The sequence below is a fragment of the Cynocephalus volans genome, chromosome 3 (genome assembly GCF_027409185.1).
Source record: "Cynocephalus volans isolate mCynVol1 chromosome 3, mCynVol1.pri, whole genome shotgun sequence".
Classification (NCBI taxonomy): domain Eukaryota; kingdom Metazoa; phylum Chordata; class Mammalia; order Dermoptera; family Cynocephalidae; genus Cynocephalus; species Cynocephalus volans.
In genome coordinates, this window is record NC_084462.1 from 33,703,540 (window position 1) to 33,731,372 (window position 27,833).

General features: G+C 39.1%; 1 protein-coding gene across 1 annotated transcript in view; it reads right to left on the reverse strand.

Moving 5' to 3' along the window:
* Nucleotides 1–27,833, reverse strand: part of TPST1 (tyrosylprotein sulfotransferase 1) — a 129,923-nt gene that overhangs the window by 40,918 nt on the left and 61,172 nt on the right. The window contains exon 3 of the mRNA XM_063091180.1: nucleotides 5,917–6,115. Coding sequence (XP_062947250.1) covers nucleotides 5,917–6,115 — 199 coding nt within the window. The remainder of the gene's footprint in view (nucleotides 1–5,916; nucleotides 6,116–27,833) is intronic.

Sequence of the window (27,833 nt, forward strand, 5' to 3'; positions counted from 1 at the left end):
TTATTTTTTGTGTAAGGTTGCAATGGCCTTTATGTAAGGTAGTGGTTTTGCAGAGTCCTTTGTAATAGTTCTCGTTATCAGGCTTAAGTGCATAAGAGCTCCCCGCTTCATGGCCTTTCCCCGGCTCTACTTATCAAGGTTTTGTTTCTTGCGTTTTTTTTTTTTTTTAACATGGCAACTCCATTTTGACTCTGAAAATTTTCACAGGAGCTATTCGAGAATTTTATATAAGGGAATGATACATTCATATTTGAGCTTTGAAAAAATAATTTCCGTAGAATATATAAAATGTAGTAGAAGAATGACTAAATACAAAAAAACAAAATAAGAGGTTATTGCCATACTTCATGTGAGAAATAAGAGAAACTGAACCAAGGCAACTGAAAGGAAATAGGATTAAGTCAAGATATCTTTAAATGTAGAATCAAAGGGACTTGGTGACCAATTAATTACATATGATCTGCAAAGCCACAAAATCCTAATTTGGATAAATAAGAATGCTGAGGGAGGTGGAGAATCAAGATGGTGGAACAGACGGTCTCCAGCATCACTCTCTCCCACAAATCAACCAATTTACAACTATTAAAAAGCAAAAACAGTCAAGCTGGGGCTGCTAGAGCTCAGGGGAAGAGGAGGACAGACCTACAGAGTTTATGAAGGCAGGAGAAGCCACGATGAGAGAAAGAAGGGACTGCTTCCACCGCTCTGAGCCTTGGCCATTTCAAGGCTAGTCCTGGTGAGCACAAAGAGCAAGAGCTGGCAAAAACTGCAGCTGTACCCTTTGGATGAAGGTGCTTGTAATCTGCAGGGGAGAGGAGGGCCTTGGTGGCCCCCAGGCCAGCAAAACCACTGACAGGGTTCCCGTGGACCCACATACAAGTGAGGAGCCAAAACAACTGAAAAAAGGAGCCACTCAGAGGCCAGTGAGTCATCGCAAGGGACCAATACATGGCCTGTCCCATGGGAAGTGTTTGGAGTGGGGGCGGGGAGACTGGCCCACCAGGGGAGCACTGGGCCACAGCATGAACAGCTGATCTCCCTCCAATCAGCACAGGCCCACTCAGTGGACCCTGGTCAGGAATATAGAACTAAAGGGGGTATAGTTTGCTGAAAAGACTCAGGCCCAGACCAGAGTTTCCACACAACCCAACCCAGATGTATCAGTCCTCACAAGACCCAGAAATGCTTAAAAGGTCTCAACAATTAAAACGTGAGCTGCACAAAAAGCCTTCCCCAGAGAATCAGCAGCAAAGCAGCAATTTAGCTTAACCACAAGGCTCAAGTGCTGGTCCTCACAGGAAGTTCCCCATTTTAGAAGTAACCAAAGGACAACAAATTAGTTCCAGTGCAGAGTTTAAGTGGTGGGGGTAGCTAATAATCCAAAAAAGAACTGAAAGAAAAACACAAAACCAACAGATCAGAGACAACGTTCTGATATTAACCAGTAAAGGTCTAACACCCCAAAGAACACCTATAAAACACAGAAGAGCCGGAAGCCCCCCGGGCTCCTGAGCCAGGATGGGGAGGTCCAAGAGCCTCAGCCATGCCCCCCTCCCACGGCTGACCTCCTCTGGAAGCCCCCCTGACCCCTAAGCCAAGGTGGTAGGGGCCAAGGGCCTCAGTCATGCCCCCAACATGTGCATCTAGCCCAGTGACAACCATGCTGCCACCAGAAATCCCCTGGGCTCCCAACCTGGAGTGGGGGGTTCTGCAAGCCTCAGCCATGTCCCCATGTACTCCACAACCAGGCCAGTGAAGGATCCAGCCATGGGCCAGCCCCACTCTTTCACGCTCACCTGCATTTCCCTATCCCCTTCCACCCTCCCCCTCCCGCTGCTTCCCAACATCTCAGAATGCAAAATAATAATAATAATAATAATAATAATAATAAAAATAAAGTTTTTAAAATGCTATGCATAGAGACAGAAAAAATAGGGAGGAGCAGTCTTTGCTGGGTAGAGGAACCAGAAAACATAAGTGTACATTCTAGGCTCTACCTTTAATTTAAGAACATCATTTCCAACTGCTGCAACTTCTTGCTATTTGGTGTAGGAATTTAACCCAACCCCCTCTCCTGGCTTACTTCAAGTTCCTTCTTGTCTACTACTGTGGGTTCTATACCCTGGTACACTTGCTCTTGCTCAGTACTGTCTACTCAGGTTTTCAACTGGATTTTCCAGTCATACTTGAATCTGCTTTTCAGCTCACTCTTCAAGTTCAGCAACCAGACTTTGAACTGTTTTTTGGCTTCAGCCATATGCCCTTTGGACTCTGTTCCTCATATCTGCTCATAGACACTGCAAGTACAGACCACCACAGCCTCATCCCCACTCTCACCTTGGATTCCTGCTCAATTTCATGAACAATTCCATCTAGCCTCAGCTATCTGAGAACAAGTTTGGACAATGAGTTCAATTTTGGGCATTGAATTTGAGGTCCTTGAGAGCATCCAGGTGGAGATATACACAGAAGACAATTGGAAATAATGAACTTGGGACTCAGGAAAGAGACCTGCTAGGAAACAGATTTATGATCATCAGCAAATAGGGTGTAATAAAAGCCATATGAGTGGATGAGCTTGATCAAGGAGACTATAAAATAGGAGTTCTTAATCTGATGGGCTTCAGGGGCATCTATGAATCCACTGAAATCATGGGTAAAATTCTGTGAATGTATTTATCTGTATCTCTGAGGCAGGGATCCTCAAGTTTCACCAGATTCTCTAAGTTCCTAAGTCTAAGATTAAGAATCTGTGGGGGAGTGAAAAGGCTGAGGATGTAACCTAGAGGGCACTATTTACAGAAATGTGCTATAAATGTGCTTCATGTGAGTCACGCAACCATCAAGCACATGATTTCCTATTCAAAATTGGGCAATATGTCCCTAAAATGTGCTGACTCAGACACCATTTCTTCTGGACTACTCAGATTGTATGAAAACCAGCACTTTTAGGCCTAGTGATTTGGGATTCTATATTCCCAGCCAAAATGTGATTTTTCTCCCACTCCTACCTCATAAATAAGGGAACAATTTCCCCAGCCATCTTTTTTCTCTGGAGCCCATCTCATGTCATAGCTGACAATCAAAGATCTCTTTTCATGCATTACTTTGTGAAACCTTATGATCATCAATGCTGGATATATTAGCATCTGAGTTCTTTTTGTGTGTGTGGCTGGCTGGTGTGGGGATCAGAACCCTTGACCTTGGTGTTCTCAGCAACTCACTCTCCCAAGTTAGCTAACCAGCCAGCCAGCATCTGACTTATTACAGGCAAAAAAGCTTTGAAGATACTTAGAATATGGTTTCCAAGAAGGCCTATGAAACCCAGCCTCACAAAAAATGAATGTCAGCTTATACATATTACCACAAAGGGCTCAAAATGCAACTATAGTTCACACTTTATCTATTCTTCCACAGAATTGTCACTTTAGAGGTAGGCAGAGACAGAAAAAAAAAAAAGTGTTTTTTCTCCAATGTGCATTTTGAAAACTTTTCAAAAACTATAAGTGCGAAGAAAAATAAAAAATAATAAATAAATAAAGCCACAAGTGTGTATGAAATAAATTCTTTAGTCACATGGATTCAAACACAGCATTCTTCCCAACCCTCCACTCAAGAAAGCGAAGAATCATCTAGGCAAGCCAACTTGCATGTAAAAAAAACTATGTCTACCATCTGGGAAACCTCAAAATATCACTTGTACATGTATCTTGGTTCATAAAGAACCCTTTCAGTATTGTGCAAAGGAGAAAGCTATGAATTACCAATTATAAAGAGATTAACAAGGACTAGGAAAGCAGGATGCTAGACTGATGTATGCTTCATTAAAGTTTGCAAAACTTTAATACATATAAAACTTTGAAAAACTTAAGAGACAGTTCACAAAAGAATATATACATATAGCTAATAACTGGAAAATAGTCAGTTACATTTAATCAATGAAATCTATTAAAATTAGCAAAAATTTAAAGTAAAATCACCTCCCTTATGCTGGTAATTCAAAAGTTTTTTTTTTTTTTTTTTTTTTTAATGTATCAACATATATCAAGCACCTTTAAAAACATCTCAGGTACTTTGACCTGGCTTAATTTCACTTTTATTAGTCTAAACTTTTTTTTAAAAAACCCTAAAATACAATATGTGCAAAGATGTTCACTGCAGCACAACTTGTCAAAGAGAAAATTGCATAGCAACAAAAGAAAAATGGTAAAATGTATTATAGAACATCTTCTAGGAAAATATATTTTGTTTGTTCATTTATCCATTAATTTACTACTGTGTTTCAAGAGAGGACTTGAGGCTCCTGTGATGACATATTACATAAGCATGAAAAATTATGTTTAAAAAGAATGTGCACTATAAGAAAATCCTCATAAATATTAAGAAAGGGTTGGATACAAAACTGTGCATGTAGAAGAGTTAAGATTATATGATATGTAATCTTACCTTTAACAAAACGCAGTGAAGGAGGAGAAATACATCAAAATATTAATGGTATTATCTGGATGGTAACATTACAGGTGATTTTTATACTCTTATCTTTTTAATTTTGTAAGTTTCATATAATGAGCTTATATTTTTATAATAAAAATGTTTATATATATGAAAAGCATAAAAACGATACAGATTGTTTGAAAAATAAAAAATTTGCCTTCATATATGATAGTTTACAAGAAGATGGCTCTTCACTGTATAGCCAGTAATGATGAACTGAAATGAAAGTGATACTAATACCTAAGAGAAGGGAATTTACATGGAAATTAACTAATGAAATAAGGTTGTTTGTCAATTAAAGGTATCAAAAGAAAGAATCATGATGGCCAATTAGCTCAGTTGGTTAGAGCATGGTGCTGATAACACCAAGGTCCACAGTTTGATCCCTGTTCCAGCCAGCCAAAAAAAAAGATAGAATAAAGAGATGATATGTTAGATATATATAAGGTTGTGGGGAAGGAAGGACACTGACATAAATAAGGGAATACTAGAGAAAGCCAAGAAACTTTAATCTTGACATCAAGTAGCCTATCAGTGAACTTATGCTAACATGTTTGAACTGTAGCTTCAAAAAAAAGAGAGAAACAAAAGTACAGTTGTGGCTGCCAGAGGCTAAAGGAAGAGGGAATGGAGAGTTATGGATGGGTACAGAGTTTTACTTTGGAAAAATAATAAAAGTTCTGGAGATGGATGGTGGTAAAAGTTAAAAACAATGTAAATGTACTTAATGTCACTGAATCACAAACTTAAATTGTTAAAATGGCAAATTTTGTTTTGTATATTTCACTACAATGAAAAGAAAGCATGTATAAGGTCTGATTTGAAATAGACTCAGCTGGTAAGGAATATATTCAGATTATCTCTTTGAGTTTTCCATACTTTCTTTGAAACAATATTTTGTAAAGATATGAGCTTAACTTATTAAAAGAAAAACTGCATTTGTACTTCAATAGCAACTTTCTCCCAATCAGATTGTTAGTGTAGTGTACCTGTTTAATAATCCTTCTAACGTAGCCGACGTTTAGCCTTCAGGTATCAAGAAATTATGCCTCATCTAAACAAAGGTTTAAAAATAAAGTAGCCATTAGCTTAAAAAAAGAAAGTAGAAGTAAGGTTACTAACAATTCTGGTGTTTATGCAAATTTATGGTAATCAGCTATGAGAATAAATCTCCTCAACAGTGAGTACCATTCCTAGATATTGGGCAAAAAACATTAAATAATTGTACCAACCATTCTTGGGAAGAGCCAGAATTATCCTCAAAATGCAGTGGAAGACTCCTAATAACACGTTCTACAAACAGGTTTTTTATTTAAAATACATATCGGATCATAAAAAAAGCAGGAAATAAAATAAGAAAAAACTATTCAGGACCTAAATTCCATATCTGGTTTTCTCAGTCACTTTAAAAGTTGCACTTACCCTTCTAGTATTTTCAAGGATTTTGGGATCAGGTTTTCCATAGTTAGGTGGATTGGCATATGGGTCATAGCCAAGTTTGGCAAGCATGGGTGCAATCACGGCCATGTCTTGTAGAACATCTGGTGGTATCTTCCCAACCCATTTTGACAGTGCTCCCACATTGACTGGCTTGATGACTTGGTCTGTAGATCTCTCCACTCTGAAAACAATATAATGTGAATAAACATTTATTTAAATTTTTTAAAGGAAGGTTAAAAAACCACTGTAAATTATTTTTGATAACTTTAAAAATTGTAATTGTCTGGATTACAAAGCAATTGAGAAAGAGGACACTATTCAGGTTTAACACTATTTACTAGACCTTTTTAAGATAATTTAAGTCTGACAGTGCTTATTGGCAAACTTGGATTTCTAAAAATAGGAAAAAGGGTCAGTTGAAAACATTTGCATAAAATGTGTTAACACTTTAATTACAACATCCAGGGGAAAAAAAATTAAAAAGTCTGCTTAGAAAAACTGCCAGTCAAGATGGCAGAAGAGACGGTCCCCAGTATCACTCTCTACCACAAATCAACCAATTTACAACTATATAAAAAAGCAACAACAGCCAAGCTGGGGCCGCTAGAGCTCAGGGGAAGAGGAAGAGAGACCTACGGAGTGCACGAAGGTGTGAGAAGCCACGATCAGAGAAGAAAAAACTGCTCTGACCATTTTGTGCCACAGCTGCTTTAAGGCTGGAGCTGCTGAGCACATGGAGCAGGAACTGGCAAAAGCCGCAGCTGTGCCCTTCAGATGGAGTTGCTGCGAGGCGGCAGGGGAGAAGAGCGCCTTGGCGACCCCAGGCCAGCAAGATCACTAATAGGGTTCCCGTGGACCCACATAGGAGTGAGGAGCTACAACAACTGAAAAAATGGAGCCACTCAGAGGCTGGTGAGTCATCACAAGGGTTCGGCACACAGCCCATCCCACGGGAAGTGTTTGCAGCACTGGTCATGAGGGAGATGGGCCCACCTGGAGAACGCTGGGGCACAGCAAGGACAGCTGATCTGTGTCCAATCAGCATACGACCACTCAGAGGAAGCTGGTCAGGAATACAGAATTGCACAGGGTGGAGCTTGATGAAAAGACACAGGCCCAGATCAGAGTTTCTACACAACCCAGGTGCACCAAGTCTCTGGAGAGCTAGAAGTACCTATGAAGTCAACCATGAAAACCCGAGCTGCACAAAAAGCCTTCCCTAGGGAAGCAGAAGCGAAGCAGCAATATAGCTCAACCACAGAGCTCAAGTACTGGTCTCAACAGGAAGTTCCCCAACTTTAAAAGTAGGCAAAGGACAAAAAATTAGTTCTGGCTTAGAAACACCGCCAGTGCCTTGGGTCCGCCTGTAACGTGAGGTATGAAGCCTGGGACGTACCTCCCTCCCACAACCAGGCACACCGCCAGTACCAAGGAGCATGCGAAAAACATCACCTCCGTGTGGGTGGCTCACCACAGCCACCACAATAACCATGGCTGCTGTGAAAGTGGCTAGATGACACAACCACCACACAGGTAGTCTGCTAGCCACGGGAGTACATGGACACAAGGAGAGTCACCATCAGAGATAAAGAAAAGAGGATGTCTCTCTCCACAAAACCCATTTAAGAGTGACAGAAGAAGCATCTGCTCTATGATTATATTGGGGGATCATCCAGGCAACAAATCAACAGAGTAACCATTATTCTATCAGAAGGAGAGAAGAAATCTAGGGTAAATAGAGGAGGGATGGGGGAGGGGGATGGGGATGGGGAGAGATTGGACAAGGGACATAAAGAATAATTACGACTGGTAACAATATATATGCTAGTAATATTGATTTGATCAATGTATCTCAACACTGAACCCCCAAAATATGTATAATCAATTTTGATTCAATAAAAATTTTTTAAAAAATAAATAATAAATAAAATTCTCATCCTTCAAAATAAACAAAAAAGAAAAAAACTGGTAGTCAACTTAGTTGAAATGCATAAAAAAGATGTATTGATGGATGACTAGAGGAACAGTTAGATGGACAGATATGTGATAAAGCAAATATAGCAAAATGTTATTTGTAGAATCTAGCTATAGGTATAATTCCTTCAATTCTTCTGTATGTGTGGAAATTTTCATAATAAAACATTGGGAGGAAAATAGTCAATCATAAGCCACTAAGAATATAAAATATTCACTTGTTTTATTTTTCTGTTGACTTCCTAAAGAACCCTATTTTCTACAGAAAAAAAAATAAGTGCTGTTTATGATTTTCAATATTACAGGATTCTATATTACAGGATAAATGTGTTCTACCTCTTGACCTGGAAATTAATTTTAAGCCTGTAGTGATTATACTCACTATATTTGACTAAATAACTAGTAACCTTAGGATCAAATATAACATGAAATGATGTCTGGATTTAAACTGGATCTGAATCAGATTTTAGCCGAGTAACTATAAAACAGAAGTGCTTAGGAGAGTTTTATATCCTGATACATAACAAGTCATTCCAACATAGTACTCTAATACAAGCGAAAAATAAGATGACGCCTCCCTGGGATTCTGTGAGGCCATCTGCTCCTGGTTTTCCTTCTGCCTCAAAGGCCACATTCTTTTTTCTCTTTTAAATATTTCTCCAAGACTCCACATAATCCACCGCTCCCTTCACTCTGTACATTCTCTCTGTATGGCTTCATCCCTACTGATCCTTGCTTGACATTCTTAACCTGTGTAAAGAACATCCTGGCTTACCCAGGACAGGTCCAGTTTATACCTAATGCCCCAGTTTAACCATTAACAGCACCTCCCATTCACTCTCATAAGCGTTCAAGTTTGTGTGACAGATCATATATACCCTACCCACAAGCCCTTGCCTGCACCTCAATACTAAGATGGTCCAAAACTGGGCCCACCAACTTCTGCTCAATATCTACTCTTCATGTGGATCTTGTCTTGATAAATGGCACCACCACCTATCCACAAGGCAAAACCAGAGATCTGGCACGGGGCAGGGAGAAAGCAAGGTCATTCCCAAGTTATCCAGTTCTATATAGGCTTTATCTTTGAGTGGGACAACCTCTTCTCCATTCCTACTGCCGCTGCCTTAGTTCACATCACCACAATTTCTCTCATATTACTATAAAAGCCATCCCTACATTTAAATAGTTGGTTTCCTTGCCCACCTATCATTCCATCAGACTGCAAGGAGGGTCTATGTCATTAATCTCAACTATCACCTAGCACATTAACATATAATTGATGCTCAATAAATATTAAGTTAACGACTAAAAGCTTTTCATGGAAAAAAAAGCCACATAATGCTAATTCATACAAACACTCTCAAGAGAAGTCAAGTATCATGTCTTTATAAGGAGATCACACCTAACTGACATGTAGGATAAAACAATAGAGAATATCCAAGTGCTAAACTGCATGATGTTCACTACGGATGCGTTAGGAGTTATTCACTGCAGGTGCATTCAGAATTTTATTTAGAGAATGGCAGTCATGTCTGCAGAGATAAACACCTCCAGGAAGAAAAGGCTTATAGTAAACAAAGAATAACACTTCCTGCTCATTCTATGTCAGGCACTTTGATTGTGAGATCTAATTTAATCCTCAAAACAAACTTAAGAGAAACATATTATTAGATTTCATTTTTCAAATGGGCAAACTGAAACCCAGAGAAGGTAAGGGAGTTGCCAGGGTCAGACAATCTGGAAATGATGGAGTTGGAATTTGAACCCATGTCTGTCTGATTCCAAAGCTCCAGTTTTCCCCAGTATCTCTCTCACTGTTGTCCTATTGACCACCTTAATTTTTACATTCCATGCTTCCCTGAAAACCTTAGTCATTTGTTCTACACTTCACTGAGTGGACAAGTTGGTTTACCATGATGATAAAAACATACAATGCACTGTACATATAATAGGTACATATAGTGCTGTACTGGTAATGTTTAACAACCTGCTCTCCAAGGGAAAAAAGGCATGATTTGTAGCATTTACTGATGTCCATGATGTAAACATTCCTAACATAGTTGATTTCAAGCTACCAAAAGGGTATCACTGACTGCAGAATTGGGAAGAGATGAGCAAAATGGGCTCTCTAGAGCTGGGGCAAACCAGCTCCAGCAGACCACTGGATATCTACAGTAGTTAATCTCTTATCCTAAATTCTGAAATCCAAAAAGCTCCAAAATAAATATTTTCCTGTAACTCATTTTGCAGCAAAACCTGATATGAACAGATAGGAATCTATTTACAGTCTTTATTCCATTCAACATAAACAATCATACTCTCCAATGCAGAAATATTAATGTGTGTGATTATAGAGTGCAGACCCAAAATAAGTAGAGCATGTTATATAAGTAGAGGATGTTATATACGTGTTACATAAACCATATTACCTTCCTAAAATCCAAAGTTTTCTGAATTCTGAAACACATCTGTGTGAAGCCTTGGGTTCACACATGGATTCGTGTATGTTATAACTGGGACATTGGCTTTACCTTGAAAATGATAAGAAGCAATTGAAGGGCTTTAATAACAGGACTGATGTGATCTGATTATTATTAGCATTCAATGGTGATAACTATGGGAAGAGTAGACTGAAGGATGGGACAAATAGGGTCAGAAAGACCAGTAAAGATGTTCAACTATATATTAAAAGAGTTAAGAGTTAAGAAATGATTAAGGCTTCAACTAGATCAAAGAAACAGAGAAAGTGAGAACACAAATTCCAAAGATATTTTTTAAAATTGATAAGATTTAGTGGCCAATTAGATATGGGGAATGAAGGAGGAGAGAAAGGATTCTATCATTAAATTGTATTTGACTGGGACTGGATGAATGGTGTTATCTTTCATTACAATAGAAAGTATGGAGGAAAAGACTGTGGGTTTTGATGTTGTTGCTTTGTTTTGTTTGAGGTGTTAGAGAACAAAGAAAAAGATGTAAATAGATAGTAATCAGAAAGTTACTGAAAGTCTAGAGAAAAAATTGGAGTGGACTGGAATGTAGTATGTGCTGATTAAACAACAGCTGTTATTTCACACTGATTATAGCACTGGTTCATAAGAAAATAAAAGCCATTACTTATGATTATGACTGAATAAATGATTTGAAGATAAAGTCCAACCACTCTTTGTCCGAAAGAGACAGAACTCTAAAGTGAAAGAATTTAGAAAGGCTTTTGTTATATTACCACTGGGTCAGTCACAGGATCCACTAACGGGAACAAACACGGGAAGGCCCACTGCATGTCAATCAGGTGTTTCTGCTTAAGATGAGTAAAACTGGCATTTTATATTTATTGAGCACAAAATTCAAGTTCAGCAAACATTTTCTGAATACCCACTATGTGTTGGGTTGTTAGATACTAAGGATGCAAAGATGACCGCCTAGGCCAACTTCTCAAGAAGTTCACAGTCCGGTAAGAGAGACAAATAGGTAGACACAACTAATATGTGGTATGATAAATGGAATGACAAAGGTTAGAAACAGTATTATGGGGATGCATGTGACAGAACTAGGCCATTATTATTCTCATGGGGTAAGACATGAGTTAGGGAAAGTTACCAAGCAGCTAAGGCAAGGGTTAGCAATCTGTGGTCAAACCCGGTCACACAACCTGTTTTCATCTGGCTTCAGGCTAAGAATGGCTTTTACATTTTTAAATAGTTTTTATTTTTTTATTTTTTTTATTTTTTTTAAATTTTATTTTCTCGATATACATTGTGGCTGATTATTGCTCCCCATCACCAAAACCTCCCTTCCTTCTCCCTCCCCCCCACCCCCCCAACAATGTCCTTTCTGTTTGCTTGTCGTATCAACTTCAAGTAATTGTGGTTGTTATATCTTCTCCCCCCCCCCCCGGTTTATTGTGTGTGTGTGTGTGTGTGTGTGTGTGTGTGTGTGTGAATTTATATATTAATTTTTAGCTCCCACCAATAAGTGAGAACATGTGGTATTTCTCTTTCTGTGCCTGACTTGTTTCACTTAATATAATTCTCTCGAGGACCATCCATGTTGTTGCAAATGGCAGTATTTCATTCATTTTTACAGCTGAATAGTATTCCATTGTGTAGATGTACCACATTTTCCGTATCCACTCATCTGATGATGGACATTTGGGCTGGTTCCAACTCTTGGCTATTGTAAAGAGTGCTGCGATGAACATTGGGGAACAGGTATACCTTCGACTTGATGATTTCCATTCCTCTGGGTATATTCCCAACAGTGGGATACCTGGGTCGTATGGTAGATCTATCTGCAGTTGTTTGAGGAATCTCCATACCATTTTCCATAGAGGCTGCACCATTTTGCAGTCCCACCAACAATGTATGAGAGTTCCTTTTTCCCCGCAACCTCGCCAACATTTATCGTTCAGAGTCTTTTGGATTTTAGCCATCCTAACTGGGGTTAGGTGGTATCTCAGTGTGGTTTTGATTTGCATTTCCCGGATGCTGAGTGATGTTGAGCATTTTTTCATATGTCTGTTGGCCATTTGTATATCTCCCTTAGAGAAATACCTACTTAGCTCTTTTGCCCATTTTTTAATTGGGTTGCTTGTTTTCTTCTTGTAAAGTTGTTTGAGTTCCTTGTATATTCTGGATATTAATCCTTTGTCAGATGTATATTTTGCAAATATTTTCTCCCACTCTGTTGGTTGTCTTTTAACTCTGTTAATTGTTTCTTTTGCTGTGCAGAAGCTTTTTAGTTTGATATAATCCCATTTGTTTATTTTTCCTTTGGTTGCCCGTGCTTTTGGGGTCGTGTTCATGAAGTCTGTGTCCAGTCCTATTTCCTGAAGTGTTTCTCCTATGTTTTCTTTAAGAAGTTTTATTGTTTCAGGGTGTATATTTAAATCCTTAATCCATTTTGAGTTGATTTTAGTATATGGTGAGAGGTATGGATCTAGTTTCATTCTCCTGCATATGGATATCCAGTTATCCCAGCACCATTTGCTGAAGAGGAGGTCCCTTCCCCAGTGAATAGGCTTGGTGCCTTTGTCAAAGATCAGCTGGCAGTAAGTGTGTGGGTTGATTTCTGGATTCTCTATTCTATTCCATTAGTCAGTGTGTCTGTTTTTATGCCAGTACCATACTGTTTTGGTTATTATAGCTTTGTAGTATAGCTTAAAGTCCGGTAGTGTTATGCCTCCAGCTTTATTTTTTTTGCTCAGCGTTGCTTTGGCTATGCATGGTCTTTTATTGTTCCATATAAATGACTGGATAGTTTTTTCCATTTCTGAGAAAAATGTCTTTGGAATTTTGATGGGGATTGCATTGAATTTGTATATCACTTTGGGTAGTATGGACATTTTCACTATGTTGATTCTTCCAATCCAAGAGCATGGGATATCTTTCCATCTTCTTGTATCCTCTCTAATTTCTCTCAGCAGTGGTTTGTAGTTCTCATTATAGAGATTTTTCACCTCTTTGGTTAACTCAATTCCTAAGTATTTTATTTTTTTGGTAGCTATTGTAAATGGGCAGGCTTTCTTGATTTCTCATTCTGCATGTTCACTATTGGAGAAAAGAAATGCTACTGATTTTTGTGTGTTGATTTTGTATCCTGCTACTGTGCTGAAATCATTCCAGCAGTTTTTTTGTAGAGGTTTTAGGCTGTTCGATATATAGGATCATGTCATCTGCAAACAGGGACAGTTTGACTTCATCTTTTCCAATCTGGATGCCCTTTATTTCCTTCTCTTCTCTGATTGCTCTGGCTAGTACTTCCAACACTATGTTGAATAGGAGTGGTGAGAGTGGGCATCCTTGTCTAGTTCCTGTTCTTAAAGGAAAAGCTTTCAGCTTTTCCCCATTCAGGATGATATTGGCTGTGGGTTTGGTATATATGGCTTTAATTATGTTGAGATACTTTCCCTCTATACCTAACTTATAGAGGGTCTTTGTCAAGAATGAGTGCTGAACTTTACCAAATGCTTTTTCAGCATCTATAGAGATGATCATATGGTCCTTGTGTTTGAGTTTATTAATATGGTGTATCACATTTATTGATTTGCGTATGTTGAACCAACCTTGCATCCCGGGAATGAATCCCACTTGATCGTGATGAATAATTTTTCGTATGTGTTGCTGTATTCTGTTTGCTAGTATTTTAGTGAGGATTTTTGCATCTATATTCATCAAGGATATCGGCCTGTAGTTTTCTTTTTTGGTTATATCTTTACCTGGTTTTGGTATCAGGATGATGTTTGCTTCATAGAATGAGTTTGGGAGATTTGCGTCCGTTTCAATCTTTTGGAATAGTTTGTAAAGAATGGGTGTCAATTCCTCTTTGAATGTTTGGTAAAATTCTGCTGTGAATCCATCTGGTCCTGGGCTTTTTTTTGTTGGGAGCCTTCTGATAACAGCTTCAATCTCCTTTATTGTTATTGGTCTGTTCAAATTTTCTACGTCTTCATGGTTCAGTTTTGGGAGCTTGTGTGTGTTCAGAAATTTATCCATTTCCTCCAGATTTTCAAATTTGTTGGTGTACAGTTGTTTATAGTAGTCACGAATGATTCCTTGTATTTCAGATGAATCAGTTGTAATATCGCCTTTTTCATTTCTAATTTTTGTTATTTGAGTCTTCTCTCTTCTTTTTTTTGTTAGCCATGCTAATGGTTTGTCAATTTTATTTATCTTTTCAAAAAACCAACTTTTTGATTCGTTGATCTTTTGAATTGTTTTTTGGTTTTCAATTTCATTTAGTTCTGCTCTGATCTTAATGATTTCTTTCCGTCTGCTAAGTTTAGGTTTGGATTGTTCTTGTTTTTCTAGTTCTTTAAGGTGAAGTGTTAGGTTGTTCACTTGCCATCTTTCCATTCTTCTGAAGTGAGCGTTTAATGCAATAAATTTCCCCCTCAATACTGCTTTTGCAGTATCCCACAGGTTTGGGTATGATGTATCATTGTTTTCATTAGTTTCAATAAATTTTTTGATTTCCTGCTTGATTTCTTCTTGGACCCATATGTCAATAAGGAGAATGCTGTTTAATTTCCATGTGTTTGTATAGTTTCCAGAGTTTCATTTGTTATTAATTTCTAGTTTTAATCCATTGTGGTCTGAGAAGATACATGGGATAATTCCAATTTTTTTGAATTTATTGAGACTTGATTTGTGACCTAATATGTGATCTATCCTGGAGAAAGATCCATGTGCTGATGAGAAGAATGAATATTCTGAGGTTGTTGGGTGGAATGTTCTGTAGATATCTGCCAATTCCAATTGGTCTAGAGTATTGTTTAGATCTTGTGTTTCTCTACTGATTCGTTGCCTAGATGATCTGTGTAATATTGACAGTGGGGTATTCAGGTCCCCTGCTATTATGGTATTAGTGTCTATTTCCTTCTTTAGGTCTAATAGAGTTTGTTTTATAAATCTGGCTGCTCCAACATTGGGTGCGTACATATTTATGATTGTTATGTCTTCTTGATGGATCAGTCCTTTTATCATTAAGTAGTGTCCCTCATTGTCTCTTTTTATGGTTTTTAGTTTAAAGTCTATTTTGTCAGATATAAGAATAGCTACTCCAGCTCGTTTTTCTTTTCTGTTTGCATGGTAAATCTTTTTCCATCCTTTCACTCTTAGTCTGTGTGAATCTTTGTGGGTGAGGTGGGTCTCTTGTAGGCAGCATATAGTTGGGCCCTCCTTTTTGATCCAGTCAGCCAGTCTGTGTCTTTTGATTGGGGAATTTAAGCCTCTTACATTAAGAGTTGTTATTGAAATGTGTTGATTTATTCCTAGCATTTTGTTGGTTGTTTGGTTGTCTTAGGTCTCTTTTGTTCCTTGCTTTCTGATTTACTGATTGGTTTCTGTGTTTGTTGGTTCCTGAGGTTGTAGATAGCGTTTTTGTTTGCTTGTTTTCTCTTCATGAATGCCATTTTTATTATACTAGTGGGTTTTGATTTTTCTTGGGTTTTTAGTGCAGTGGTAGTTATTTTTCAGGAACCAAACCCAGTACTCCCTTGAGGATTTCTTGTAAGGGTGGTTGTGTGGTAGTGAACTCCCGCAGTTTTTGTTTGTCTGAGAAATATACTATTTGCCCCTCATTTCGGAAGGATAGCCTTTCAGGGTAAAGTATTCTTGGCTGGCAATTTTTGTCTTTTAGTATTTTGAAGATATCATCCCATTCCTTTCTAGCTTTTAGGGTTTGTGATGAAAAGTCTGATGTTAGCCTGATTGGTGCTCCCTTATAGGTGGTTTGACGCTTCTCTCTTGCAGCTTTTAAGATCCTCTCTTTGTCTCTGAGTTTTGCCAGTCTGACTATGACATGTCTTGGAGAAGGCCTTTTTGGGTTGAATACGTTTGGAGATCATTGAGCTTCCTGGATATGAAGATCTGTGACTTTTCCTATACCTGGGAAGTTTTCTGCCACTATTTTGTTGAATATGTTTTCAATGGAATCTCCATTTTCCTCCCCTTCTGGAATACCCATGACTCAGATATTTGAGCGCTTAAGGTTGTCTGATATCTCTCTCAGATTTCCTTCCATGTCCTTGATTCTTTTTTCTTTCTTTTTGTCTGCTTGTGTTATTTCAAACAGCCCATCTTCAAGTTCAGAGGTTCTCTCTTCAACTTCGACAAGCCTGCTGGTTAAACTCTCCGTTGTGTTTTTTATTTCGCTGAATAACTTCTTCAGTTCAGCAAGTTCTGCTACATTTTTTTTCAGGACATTGATTTCTTTGTACATTTCCTCTTTCAGATCCTGTATACTTTTCTTCATTTCATCATGATGTCTACCTGTGTTTTCTTGAATTTCATTCAGTTTCCTTAGAATTATCACTCGAAATTCCTTGTCAGTCATTTCAAGGGCTTCTTGTTCTATAGGATCTAGAGTTTGAGATTTATTAACTTTTGGTGGTGTACTTTCTTGATTTTTTGTATTTCTGGTATCTTTTTTTTGATGTTTATTCATTGTGGCAGGGGGTTTCACAGTCCACCGGTTTGAGACTAATGAATAACTAGGATGTTGCTGTCGTTGCCAATTTCGTATGGCTACCTCCGTGGCTGCTCAGTTGGCCTCTAGTGCCTTGTGTGTGTGGTTGCCTCAGGTCTTGGGCTTCTCCGGGGAGCCAACTTTCTGGTCAGCTTGGACTCTGCTGGGCTGGTGGATCACGTACCACAGGGTGTGTGATTGCTGTTGAGCTTTCACTTCCTGTGCAGGACTTCTCCCTGTTCCGTGTGCTCTGGCCCAGGCTGTTGGATCGTGCAGTGGCGACCCCACCGGGTGTGTGGTTTCTGTCGAGTCTCCACCTCCCTGGCCGCACGTCTCCCCACTCTGTGCGCACTGTGCTGGGCTGGGGCGTGTCTTCTGCAACCCTCGTCTATCAGCTGGGCCTTCAAGACCCTGCTCGGCACCGCCTCGCCCAGGAAGTCTACCAGGTTTCTGCTAGGCACAGACGACCGGTCGCTCTGGGTGCCTTTGTAGCACTGTGTAGATCTTTCTCGGGACTTGTTCACCTTTGTATCCCCCTGGTATAAACCGAGTCTAGCGCCCGCCTGCAGCCAGCTCTCCGGCAGGTTCAAGCAGACCTGGGAACTCTCCTACCACACTATTCCCAACCAGAAATTGGTTAAGCTTTTTTCCGAACTGGTGGGTGCAGAGATGGTATCTGCCTCCCAGTAACAGGGAGTTTACCGGGCCGGAGTCCAGGGTGTGGTGGAGTGACAGTTGGCCCGCCCGTACTTCCTTGCCCTCCCAACACTGGCCGAGGACGCCCCACGCCACCAACCCACCAGAGAACCGCGGAGGGAGTGGGAGGGGAGGCCGGCCCACAGGCTCCGGAAAGCCCCGCGCCAGGCCAAGCAAGTGGGAGGGCTCAGTGGCGGCCAAGCCGGGCGGAGCTGCCCAGGCCTGGGAGAATGGAGGGAGCCCCGGGGCGGTGAGTGGCCTGGTGATGCAGGCGGGAGTCGGGTGGGCGTCTGCCGCCCACAGGACTGGTCCAGGGGTCACTCACAGGGTTGTGCCAGGTCGGGCGCTCACTCTCTGCCTCTGGTTTGCCGCCTTTCCCGTTCTCGGCCGCTGCCGCCTCGGGCTGTTCAGTAGCGGCGCGGCTCAGGCGCTCCCAGGAATCTTCTTTAATGCCGGCCTGAAACCTCGAATCCTGAATAGGGCAGCTGGCCGCCTTCAGCGCGGCCCCGGCCTCCGGGGTCCTGTCTGCATCCACAGCAGCCCTAGCGCCGTGTTCCCCGTCCCGAGACTCGCTTTTGCAGCTAAGAAACAGTTCTTTTCCTGCTCCACACTTCAAAGCTGTTGCCTGTAAATGAGGCAGCCTCTCCTGCTGGGGGCAAAGTGGCGTTCAGCCCCCACGACCGGCCAGCAGCAGCGGTCCTCCCTTAAGAGATGGCAAGAGGAAGATCCACAAGTTTCCCGGCTGCCTGAGGCCCAGTGGCCGCCTTTTCCACCTCAGCTACTCCGCGCCAGCCGCCGCAGCCACCGCCATCTTCATAGAATCTTTAAATAGTTTTTTATCAAGGGTTTGGTTTCCCATACTGGCCAGCCGCCAAAAAAAATATTTCATGGTCTTTTTTTTTTTTCTTTTGGAATCTGGCGGGTACAGAGATCTGAACCCGTGACCTTGGTGTTATAAAGCTGTGCTCTAACCAACTGAGCTAACCAGACAGCCCTCAGAACAATATTTCATACCACATGGAAGTCATATGAAATTCCTAGTTCAATATCCATAAGCAAAGTTTTATTAGAACACAGCCACACTTATTTATTAACTTAGTCTGTTCTTGTGCTACAATGGCAGAGTTGAGTAGTTGAGGTAGAGACTATAAGGCTCACAAAACCTAAAATATTTACTATCTAGCCCTTTGCAAAAAAATTTTGTCAACCCTGATGTAAGACTGTATCCTAAGGAAATGTAGGGTTTCTGTGTGACTGATCTCAGGCGACGTCTTCCTCACAGAAAAACCACATCTTGGGAGAACCTGGTGCATTTAGAGAATGGCAAGTGAGGAGAGCGAAGGATGTACTGAAGTTGCTGGGGGTGGGGGGAACCACATCTTCAGTGCTTACGTAGTGTTTACTTGGTGTTTCCCTTATCAGGTTCAAGAAAGACATTCATTGAGCTATAAGGACAGATAATTAAAATGATAGGATATGGTCCCACTTCTCAAGGAGGTCACTGTCTGGTTGGCAAGCCACACAACCTTGCCATACTTAAATTCTTTTTTTTTTTTTAAAGATGATCAGTAAGGGGATCTCAACCCTTGACTTGTTGTTGTCAGCACCACGCTCTCCCATTGAGCCACGGGCCGGCCCTCATACTATAAGTTCTTAAAGTTGTTTCTTAGCCCTAAATCAGCTCTATGGGCTCATCTTTTTCTCCCTTCCCATGATCCTAGTTATTTGGTTTACCTTTTTCTAAGAGGGAGCAAAGAGTAATGGGAAGAATGTAAACCTGGAAGTTGGGTCCTGTATGATCCAGCTTTAACCTAAGAAAAAATGTGATCCTCAGAGATTGGGAATTATGACCACTAACAGGTAAAGTCACAGTTTCAAAAACATTTTCAAAAGCAAGGGTTGGCAAACTATGGCCCAAATCTGGCCTGCTGCCTGTTTTGTGAATCAAGTTTTACTGGAACACAGCCATGCCCACTTGTTTCTGTACTATCCATGGCTGCTTTTGCTCCACAGCAGCAAAGCTCAATACTTAAAACAGAAATCGTATGGCTTGCAAAGCCAAAATTATCTGGCCCTTCACAGAAAAAGTTTTCCAACCCTTGTTCAAAAGAATACAGTTACTACAGGGAAATGGGCCTTGTCTAAAGAGCCTGATTTTCTTTTCTATTCAATAACTTGAAGACTAGATGGAGCTCATCAAATCTCCCCTACTCCTTCAGTCCTAGAAATTAGCCAACACTCAGGCCTGAAGTGTACTAGACTATTGTCTTAAGTCTGTTTTGTGTTGCTATAACAGAACACCTAAGCTGGTAAATTTTACTTTTTCAAAAAAGGTTTATTTGGCTCATGATTCTGGTGGCTGGAAAGTCCAAGACTGGACAGCCTATCTGGTGAGGGTCTCATGCTGCTTCCACTCGTGGTGGGAAAACAGAAGGGAGAATGAGTGCATGCACAGAGATCAACCACGACAAGGTAACCCAGTCCCAAGAAAGCATGAACTCACTCACTCCCTCAAGCGGGTATTAATCTACTCATGGGGAATCTGCCCCATGACCCAAACATCTTTCACTAGGCCCCACCTCCCAATACCACCACTTTGGGGATCAAATTTCAACATGAGTTTTGGTGGGGACAAACCACCTCCAAACCATAGCAGGTATGAACTAGTTACCAATTCAGCACCCACTAGCATACTGGGACCACAAAACATAGGGCCCTGACAGACACCCACAGCCTAGACACAGCAAGGCAAGACATCTGTGAACCAGCAAGTTCTCTCTCAGTTGCAAGTGTCCAGGCTCCTTTCCCTCTGTAGCATTCATAGTGGCAGCGATTCCTGTTCAGAGAATGGGGTCAATATCAAAGTCATGAACGACTGACGTGAATATAATCCTCCAAGACACTAGTTTGCAGCATGGATCTTCCACAAGTCTCAGTTTCACACTACAGCCAGTCCAGCTGCCAAACCACAATCTGAATTATGACACAGGAAACCAAATCCTCCAGAGAAAAGCATAAGGACTGGAGCAGACATGCAAAAGGGAATGAGTGAGAGATCACATAATGCAAATGGTTAGATATATTACAGTAAAACATAATAAAAATACCATTAAAAGTCATGTTTACAAAGACTATTTCACTATTAGAAAATGCCCAATTTATTCCTTGTGAAAGAGGATTTAAAAATGTATATACAGCAGAAATTCAATTTTGCAAAAATGTGTTATATATGCATGTTATGTGGAATCATGCCAGAATGTTAACAATGAGAATAGTGGGATTAAGGGTGATTGTTATTTTCTTACTGAACTTTTCCATATATTCCAATTTTCTATAATAAACAATGTCTGTCTTTTTCAATCAATGCTATGGTGGGATTCACAGTACCACAAAGAATCTTATCTCGAAAGATTAATAACTATCGCAAGCTCAACATAGTCCAAACTAAACCCCTGATCTTACCCCCAAAATCTACTATACTGCACCCTTCCTAATCACAGTTGAAAGTAACTCCATTCTTCAGGCTGCTCAGAACAAAACTGGAGTTATTTTTTACTTTCTCTCACAATCCAAATCAAATCTGTCAGGAAATCTTATCAACTGTACCTCAAAATATATCCAAATCTGACCACTTCTCTTTAACTCCACTGCTATTCCCCTGGTCCAAGCCAACATCATCTCTTGCCTGGATTTCTGCAATATTCTGCTAATACCCATCCCTGTGATCTATTCTCAGTCTACCAGCCAGAGACTTTAAAAACACAAATCAGAGCATGTCATTCCTCTGCTCAAAATCCTGCAATTATTCCCCCATCATTTAGAGTCCAAGTACTGAAAATGAAAGAGAATCTGAGAAACCGAAGAATAGTTTTTTAATCTTGACAAATCATCCACTGAAAACAGACAAAGCAATCAGATAACAAAATCAGAAACCCATGGACAACATTTGCAACAAAACTAGCTGACAAAGTGGCCCACAAAACCCAAAACTCAAGTGAGTAGAGACAACCAACAATAGCCACAATACTCGCACGGAATGAACATTAATGTGGAGAAAGAAAAGGGAGCAATGGGGCATCTGAAACTTGAGAACGGGAGAACACCAAAACAGCAGAAACTCTGAAAATCACAGCGGACCTACTTGACAACACCAATAGAAACTGGAAGGGGCTTCAACCAAACCAAAAGATGGGTACAAGAGGCTATTGGTAACTTCTGAAAGGGACCAGAGAAGGCTGGAAAACATATGAACTCTTGAAACCAACCAGCCAAATTTCCTTTCCATGACAGGATAACACACTGAGGCGAAATTTCTGGGAGTAAAATCAGAACTGGGCTGTTACAATAGTGAGAGACAAAGAAGGGAGAAGGTCCAGATACAATTGAAGGAGGGGTACAGAGCCAGGAAATCTCAGAAAGCAAGCCACCATATTATTTAACACTTAACCAAAAAAACAGAAGAGGGAGATCTGTGAAATAAATAAAGATAGCCTGAACCATTCATTCCTCCTTCTAAAAGTTCAAGAAAACTATTTTCACGTAAAAATGAGCAATAAAAAGGATCAGGTTGGATCCCATATAAAATTGTTGTACGAAAAAGAATGAGGAGGATAAGACAGGCCAAAAAAACATATTAAAATTGTAATTTACTATTTTAAAACAAGCTAAAAGACATTTAAAAAAAATTTTAAATACAGAAAACAATTAGAGAAACTGACAAATATTGATAGGCCAAAAAGAAAAAAAAAAAAAAAAATCCAACATATAAAAAATAGGAGTCTTTGAAGAAGAAAATCAAAAATAAAATGTTCTTTAATAAAAAAAGGTTTTTTTTAACCTACATATTGACAGAGCACATGGTGTACCTGAGAGAATCTGCTTTATAATGGCTAACATGAAGACACATTCCAGGGGCTGGCCGGTTAGCTCAGTTGCTTAGAGCATGGTGCTAATAGCACCAAGGTCCAGGGTTGAATCACTGTACTGGCCAGCTACCTCCCCACCCCAGCCCTACCACCAAAAAGACACAGTAAAATTACTGGACTTTATTTTTAATTACTGGACTTCAAAGGAAAAAAAGTCCTTTGAGTACCTAGGCAAAATGAGCAAGTGACTTATATGAGAAAGAAAACTAGATTATCAGACTTTTCAACATCATTTATTTTTTTAAATTAATATTTTTAGTTGACAAAAAGTGAGTGTATTTGTGGTGTACAACATCCTGTTTTGAAATATGTACACATTGTAGAATGTCTTAATTGAGCTAATCAACATATGTATTATCTCACATACTTATTTTTTTATGGTAAGAACACTTAAACCTACTCTCTCAGCAATTTTCAAGTATATAATACCTTGTTATTAACTACAGTCATCACAGTGTACAATAGATCTCTCAAACTTATTTCTCCTGTCTAACTGAAATTTTGCATCCTTTGACCAGCATCTCCCAAATCCCCATCCCAGGCCCCATTCTACTCTCTGCTTCTGAGTTTGACTTTTTTATATTCCACATATAAATGAGATGGTGCAGTACGCATTTTTCTGTGCCTGGCTTATCTCACTTAGCATACTGTCCTTCAGGTTCATTCATGTTGTTGTTAATGACAGGATTTCCTTCTTTTTTTAAAGTTGAATAATATTGTGTATATATGCCACATTTTTTTTATTATTAGCATATTCATTACTACAAACCATAATTTTTCTTCATGCCCTTTACCCAACCTATCACACCCCAAACCCTCCCCCCTCATCTCCAGTATCCTTAGGTTTGTTCTCTCCTTCTGAAAGTTCAACATATTGTTGTGGTCTTTTCCTTCCTTCCCCCTTCCCGTCCTCTTTCCCTTCCCTTCCCCATCCAGTTATGAGTGAGAACATGCAGTATTTCTCTTTCCTTGTTTGCCTTATTTTACTTAACATAATCTTCTCCAGACTTATCCATGTTGCTGCAAATGATATGCCACATTTTCTTTATCTGCTCATTCACTGACAGACATTTAGGTTGGTTCCATACCTTGGCTATTGCAAATAATGCTGCAGTGAACATGGCAGTGTAGATTTCTTTCCCTTCGGATGTATACCCAGCACTAGGACTGTTACATCATATGGTATTTCCATGTTCAATTTTTTTTAGGAACCTCCATACTGTTTTCCATAATGGCTGTACGAAGGTACATTCTCACCAGCAGTGTTCAAGAGTTCCCTTTTCTCCACATCCTCACCAACACTTGTTATCTTCCGTTTGTTTGATAATAGCCATTTTAACAGGTGTGTGGTATGTGGTTTTAATTTGCATTTCCCTATTAATTAGTGATGTTGAGTATTTTTTCATATACCTGTTGGCCATTTGCATACCTTCTTTTGATAAATGTTCATTTGGGTCCTTTGTCCATTTTTATTTGGGTTGTTTTCTTGCTGATGAGTTCACTGAGTATGTTGTATATCCTGGATATTAATCCCTTACCAGATTATAGTTTGCAAATGCAGTCACGCATCACTTAATGACAGGGATGCATTCTGAGAAATGCATTGTTAGGCGATTTTGTCATTGTATGAACATCATAGAGTACTCACACATACTTACATTATATATAGTCTACTACACACCTAGGCTATATGGTATAGCCTATGGCTCCTAGGCTACAAATCTGTATGGCATGTTATTGTACTGAATACTGTAGGCAAGTGTAACACAATGGTAAGCATTTGTGAATCTAAACATATCTAAACGTACAAAAGGTGCAGTAAATATGTGGTATTATAGTCTTATGGTACCACTCGCATATGTGGTCTGTTGCTGACTGAAACGTCATTATGCAGCACGACTGGATACCCTCCCATTGCGTAGGTTGTGTCTTCACTCTGTTGACTGCTTCCTCTGCTGTGCAGAAGCTTTTCACTTTGATGTAATCCTAGTAGACTATTTTTGCTTTTGTCGACTGTGCTTTTGGGATCATATCCAAAAAATTACTGCTCAGATCAGTGTCATGAATGTTTTCCCCTATTTTCTTCTAGTAGCTTTACAGCATTAATTCTTCCAATCCACAAATATGGGATATCTTTCCATTATTTGTGTCTTCTTCAGTTTCTTTCATCAATGTTTTATAGTTTTTCAGTGTACAGGTCTTTTACCTCCTTGGTTAAATTTATTCCTAAGTATGAATTTTTTTTGTAGCTATTGTGAATGGGACTATTTTATTGATTTCTTTTTCAGATAGTTCACTGTTAGTGGGATTACAGGGTTTTTAGTATATAGAAATACTACTAAGTTTTATACATTGATTTTGTTTCCTGAAACTTTACTGAATCCCTTTAGTAGTTCTAATAATTTTTGGTGGACTCTTTATAAGATCATGATGTCAGCAAACAGAAACAATTTAACTTCTTCCTTTCTGATTTGGATTTCTTTCTTTTGCCTTATTGCTCTGGCTAGGACTTCTAGTGCCACATTAAACAGAAGTGGCAATAGTGGGCACCCTGTCTTCTTCCTAATCTTAGAGGCAAAGCTTTCAACTTTTCACCATTGTGTAGGATTTTAGCTATGGCCTTGTGACATACATGGCCTTTACTGCGTTGAGGTATATTTGGCCCTCCATATGTTTCGCATCCATGAATTCAATGAACCACAGATTGAAAATAATTGAAGAAAAAAAACCCCAAAGAGAATATCACAATAAAAATTAATCCAAATTTAAAAATACAATACAAAAAAAATTTATATAGCATTTACATTGTATTAAGTATTATATATAATCTAGAGATGACTTAAAATATATGGGAGGATGTACATAGATTATATGCAAATAATATACCATTTTATATAAGGGATTTTAGCATTGGAAGATTTTGGTATTCACAGGGACCTGGAACCAATCTCCTGTGCAATACCAAGGGATGACTGTATACATTTGGACTGTGTGTATATTCCTTCTATACCTAATTTGTTGAGAATTTTTAATCACAAAAAAATGTTGAATTTTGTCAAATGTTTTTTCTGTTTCTGTTCAGATTATCAAATGGTTTGTGTCCTTCATTCTGTTAATGTGATATATCACTTTTATTGATTCACTCGTGTTGAACCATCCTTGCATTCCAAGAATAGATCCCACATGATCATGGTGAATGATCCTTTTACTGTGCTGTTGAATTTGGCTTGCTAATATTTTGTTTCAAGGACTTTTGGATCTATGTTCACCAAAGACATTAGCCTGTAATGTTATTTTCTCATAGAACATTAACACATTTTCCCAGAAGAAAATAGAGCAGTCTATTTAACATATATGGAAAAAAATGGATCAAGGATTTTATTTTTTATTTATTTATTTTTGGTGTCTAGCCAGTATGGGATCTGAACTGTACCAAGAATTTTATATCCAGCAAAATTGCTTTTAAGTAAAAAGGGCACAGAGCAGCAATTATCAGTTACATACTTAGACAACATTGTTCCCATGGACAGTTCTTGAAGAATTTACTGGAGTTTATGTTGGCAAACTTTTTCTGTAAAAGGCTAGAAAGCAAATACTTCAGGGTTTGTAGTCCACAGAATCTGTTTCATATTCTCCTTTTTAAACTTTAACAACCTTTTAAAACTCTGTAAAATCCTAGAGATGAATGGCTAAAGAAATTATCATACATGTATATAAAACAGAATACTATTCAGCTTTAAAAAAGAAGATACCACCATCTGCAAAAACATGGATGAACCAAGAGAACATTATATTACATAAAATAAGCCAAACACAGATAGTAAAATACTGCATGATTTTACTTATATGTGGAATCTAAAAAAACCCCATAGAAACAGAGCACAGAATGGTGATTACCAAGGGCAGGGATGGGGAGGAAATGGAGAGATGTAAGTCTAAGGGTACAAACTTGCAATTATATAGAATGAGTAAGTCTAGAGATCTAATATGTAGCATGTGGGCTATAGTTAATACTACTGTCTTTATTGTAAACTGAAAAATTGCTAATAGATTTTAGGTGCTCTTAGCACAAAAAAAGAAGTAACTCTGAGGTGGTGGGTATGTTAATTTTCTTCACTGTAGTAATTATTTCACTGTGTATATGTATAGCAAAATATCATGCTATATACCTTAAACATATACAATAAAAAATTTTTTAATGTAAATTTTGTGAAAGCCATTCTTAGCTCACAGTTCATACAAAAACAGGTGCAGGCCACAGTTTGCCAACCCCTGTACTAGAAAATGAGCTTCAGACAAACAAAATTATTAGAGAGGCACTGTCAAAGGACTGGGACAATATTAAGTAAATAGCTATCCATAGAAACAAAACTAAATGAGTAAAAAGTGACACATTATGGGCTGGCCCTGTGGTTCATTCAGGAGAGTGTGGCACTGGTAGCTCCAAGGCCGCGGGTTCGGATCCTATATAGGGATGGCCAGTGCACTCACTGGCTGAGCGTGGTGCAGACCGCACCGTGCCAAGGGTTGCGATACCCTTACCAATCAGAAAAAAAAAAAAAAAAAAAAGAAGTGACATGTTATGTAGGTATATTGACAATGTAGATACCATTTTTAAAAATACAGCAGGAGACAAGAGCAAATGCAAAAATTTTTTTCTTTAACGGTTATCACTAATCTTAATGGTGGTGATAGTGTAATGTGGGATAAAGCAAGTGAATAATTAAATGATAGGCTAATCCTATCATCGCCTGTGTCCTTCAGAACAGTGATTCTCAGTGTGAAGAAAGGTGATAAAGATGTACTATAGAACCCTGCAATCCCACTTTTGAATTGAAAGTTATCAGTGTGAGCTCATGAAATATTTTATTATATATACACCCACATATACAAACACATCCTGCCTAGCTATGTTCACTGAAAAGGCTCATAAATATTGACTACCCCAGTAGCAATGAGCAACCCTTTCGGCCAGATAGTGGTCTTGAAATGTCATTTTCCACTAAAAGAAACTTGGGCACCTTGAAGAAATGTCTGACTCCTGATCTGAGCTATGGGTAACATCTTATACCAGATAGCAAGGAAGCTATCAGACACCACTGGGGTTATGGCAAAAGTACTCAGGAGCTAATCAAAATAAGCTTCTAGTGGCTGAAAATGGGATAATTTGAACTCAGTAAAAATACTATCAAATAGGTCTCTTGGGAAGACGATAAAGAACCAATCCATTACCTGGAAAACTGACAATTAAAGAAAAAGAATCAACGATTTATCATGCTTTTCCCATATGAAAAACTATAACCTTGGGCAAACAAATAATGGATGCAGGGATGT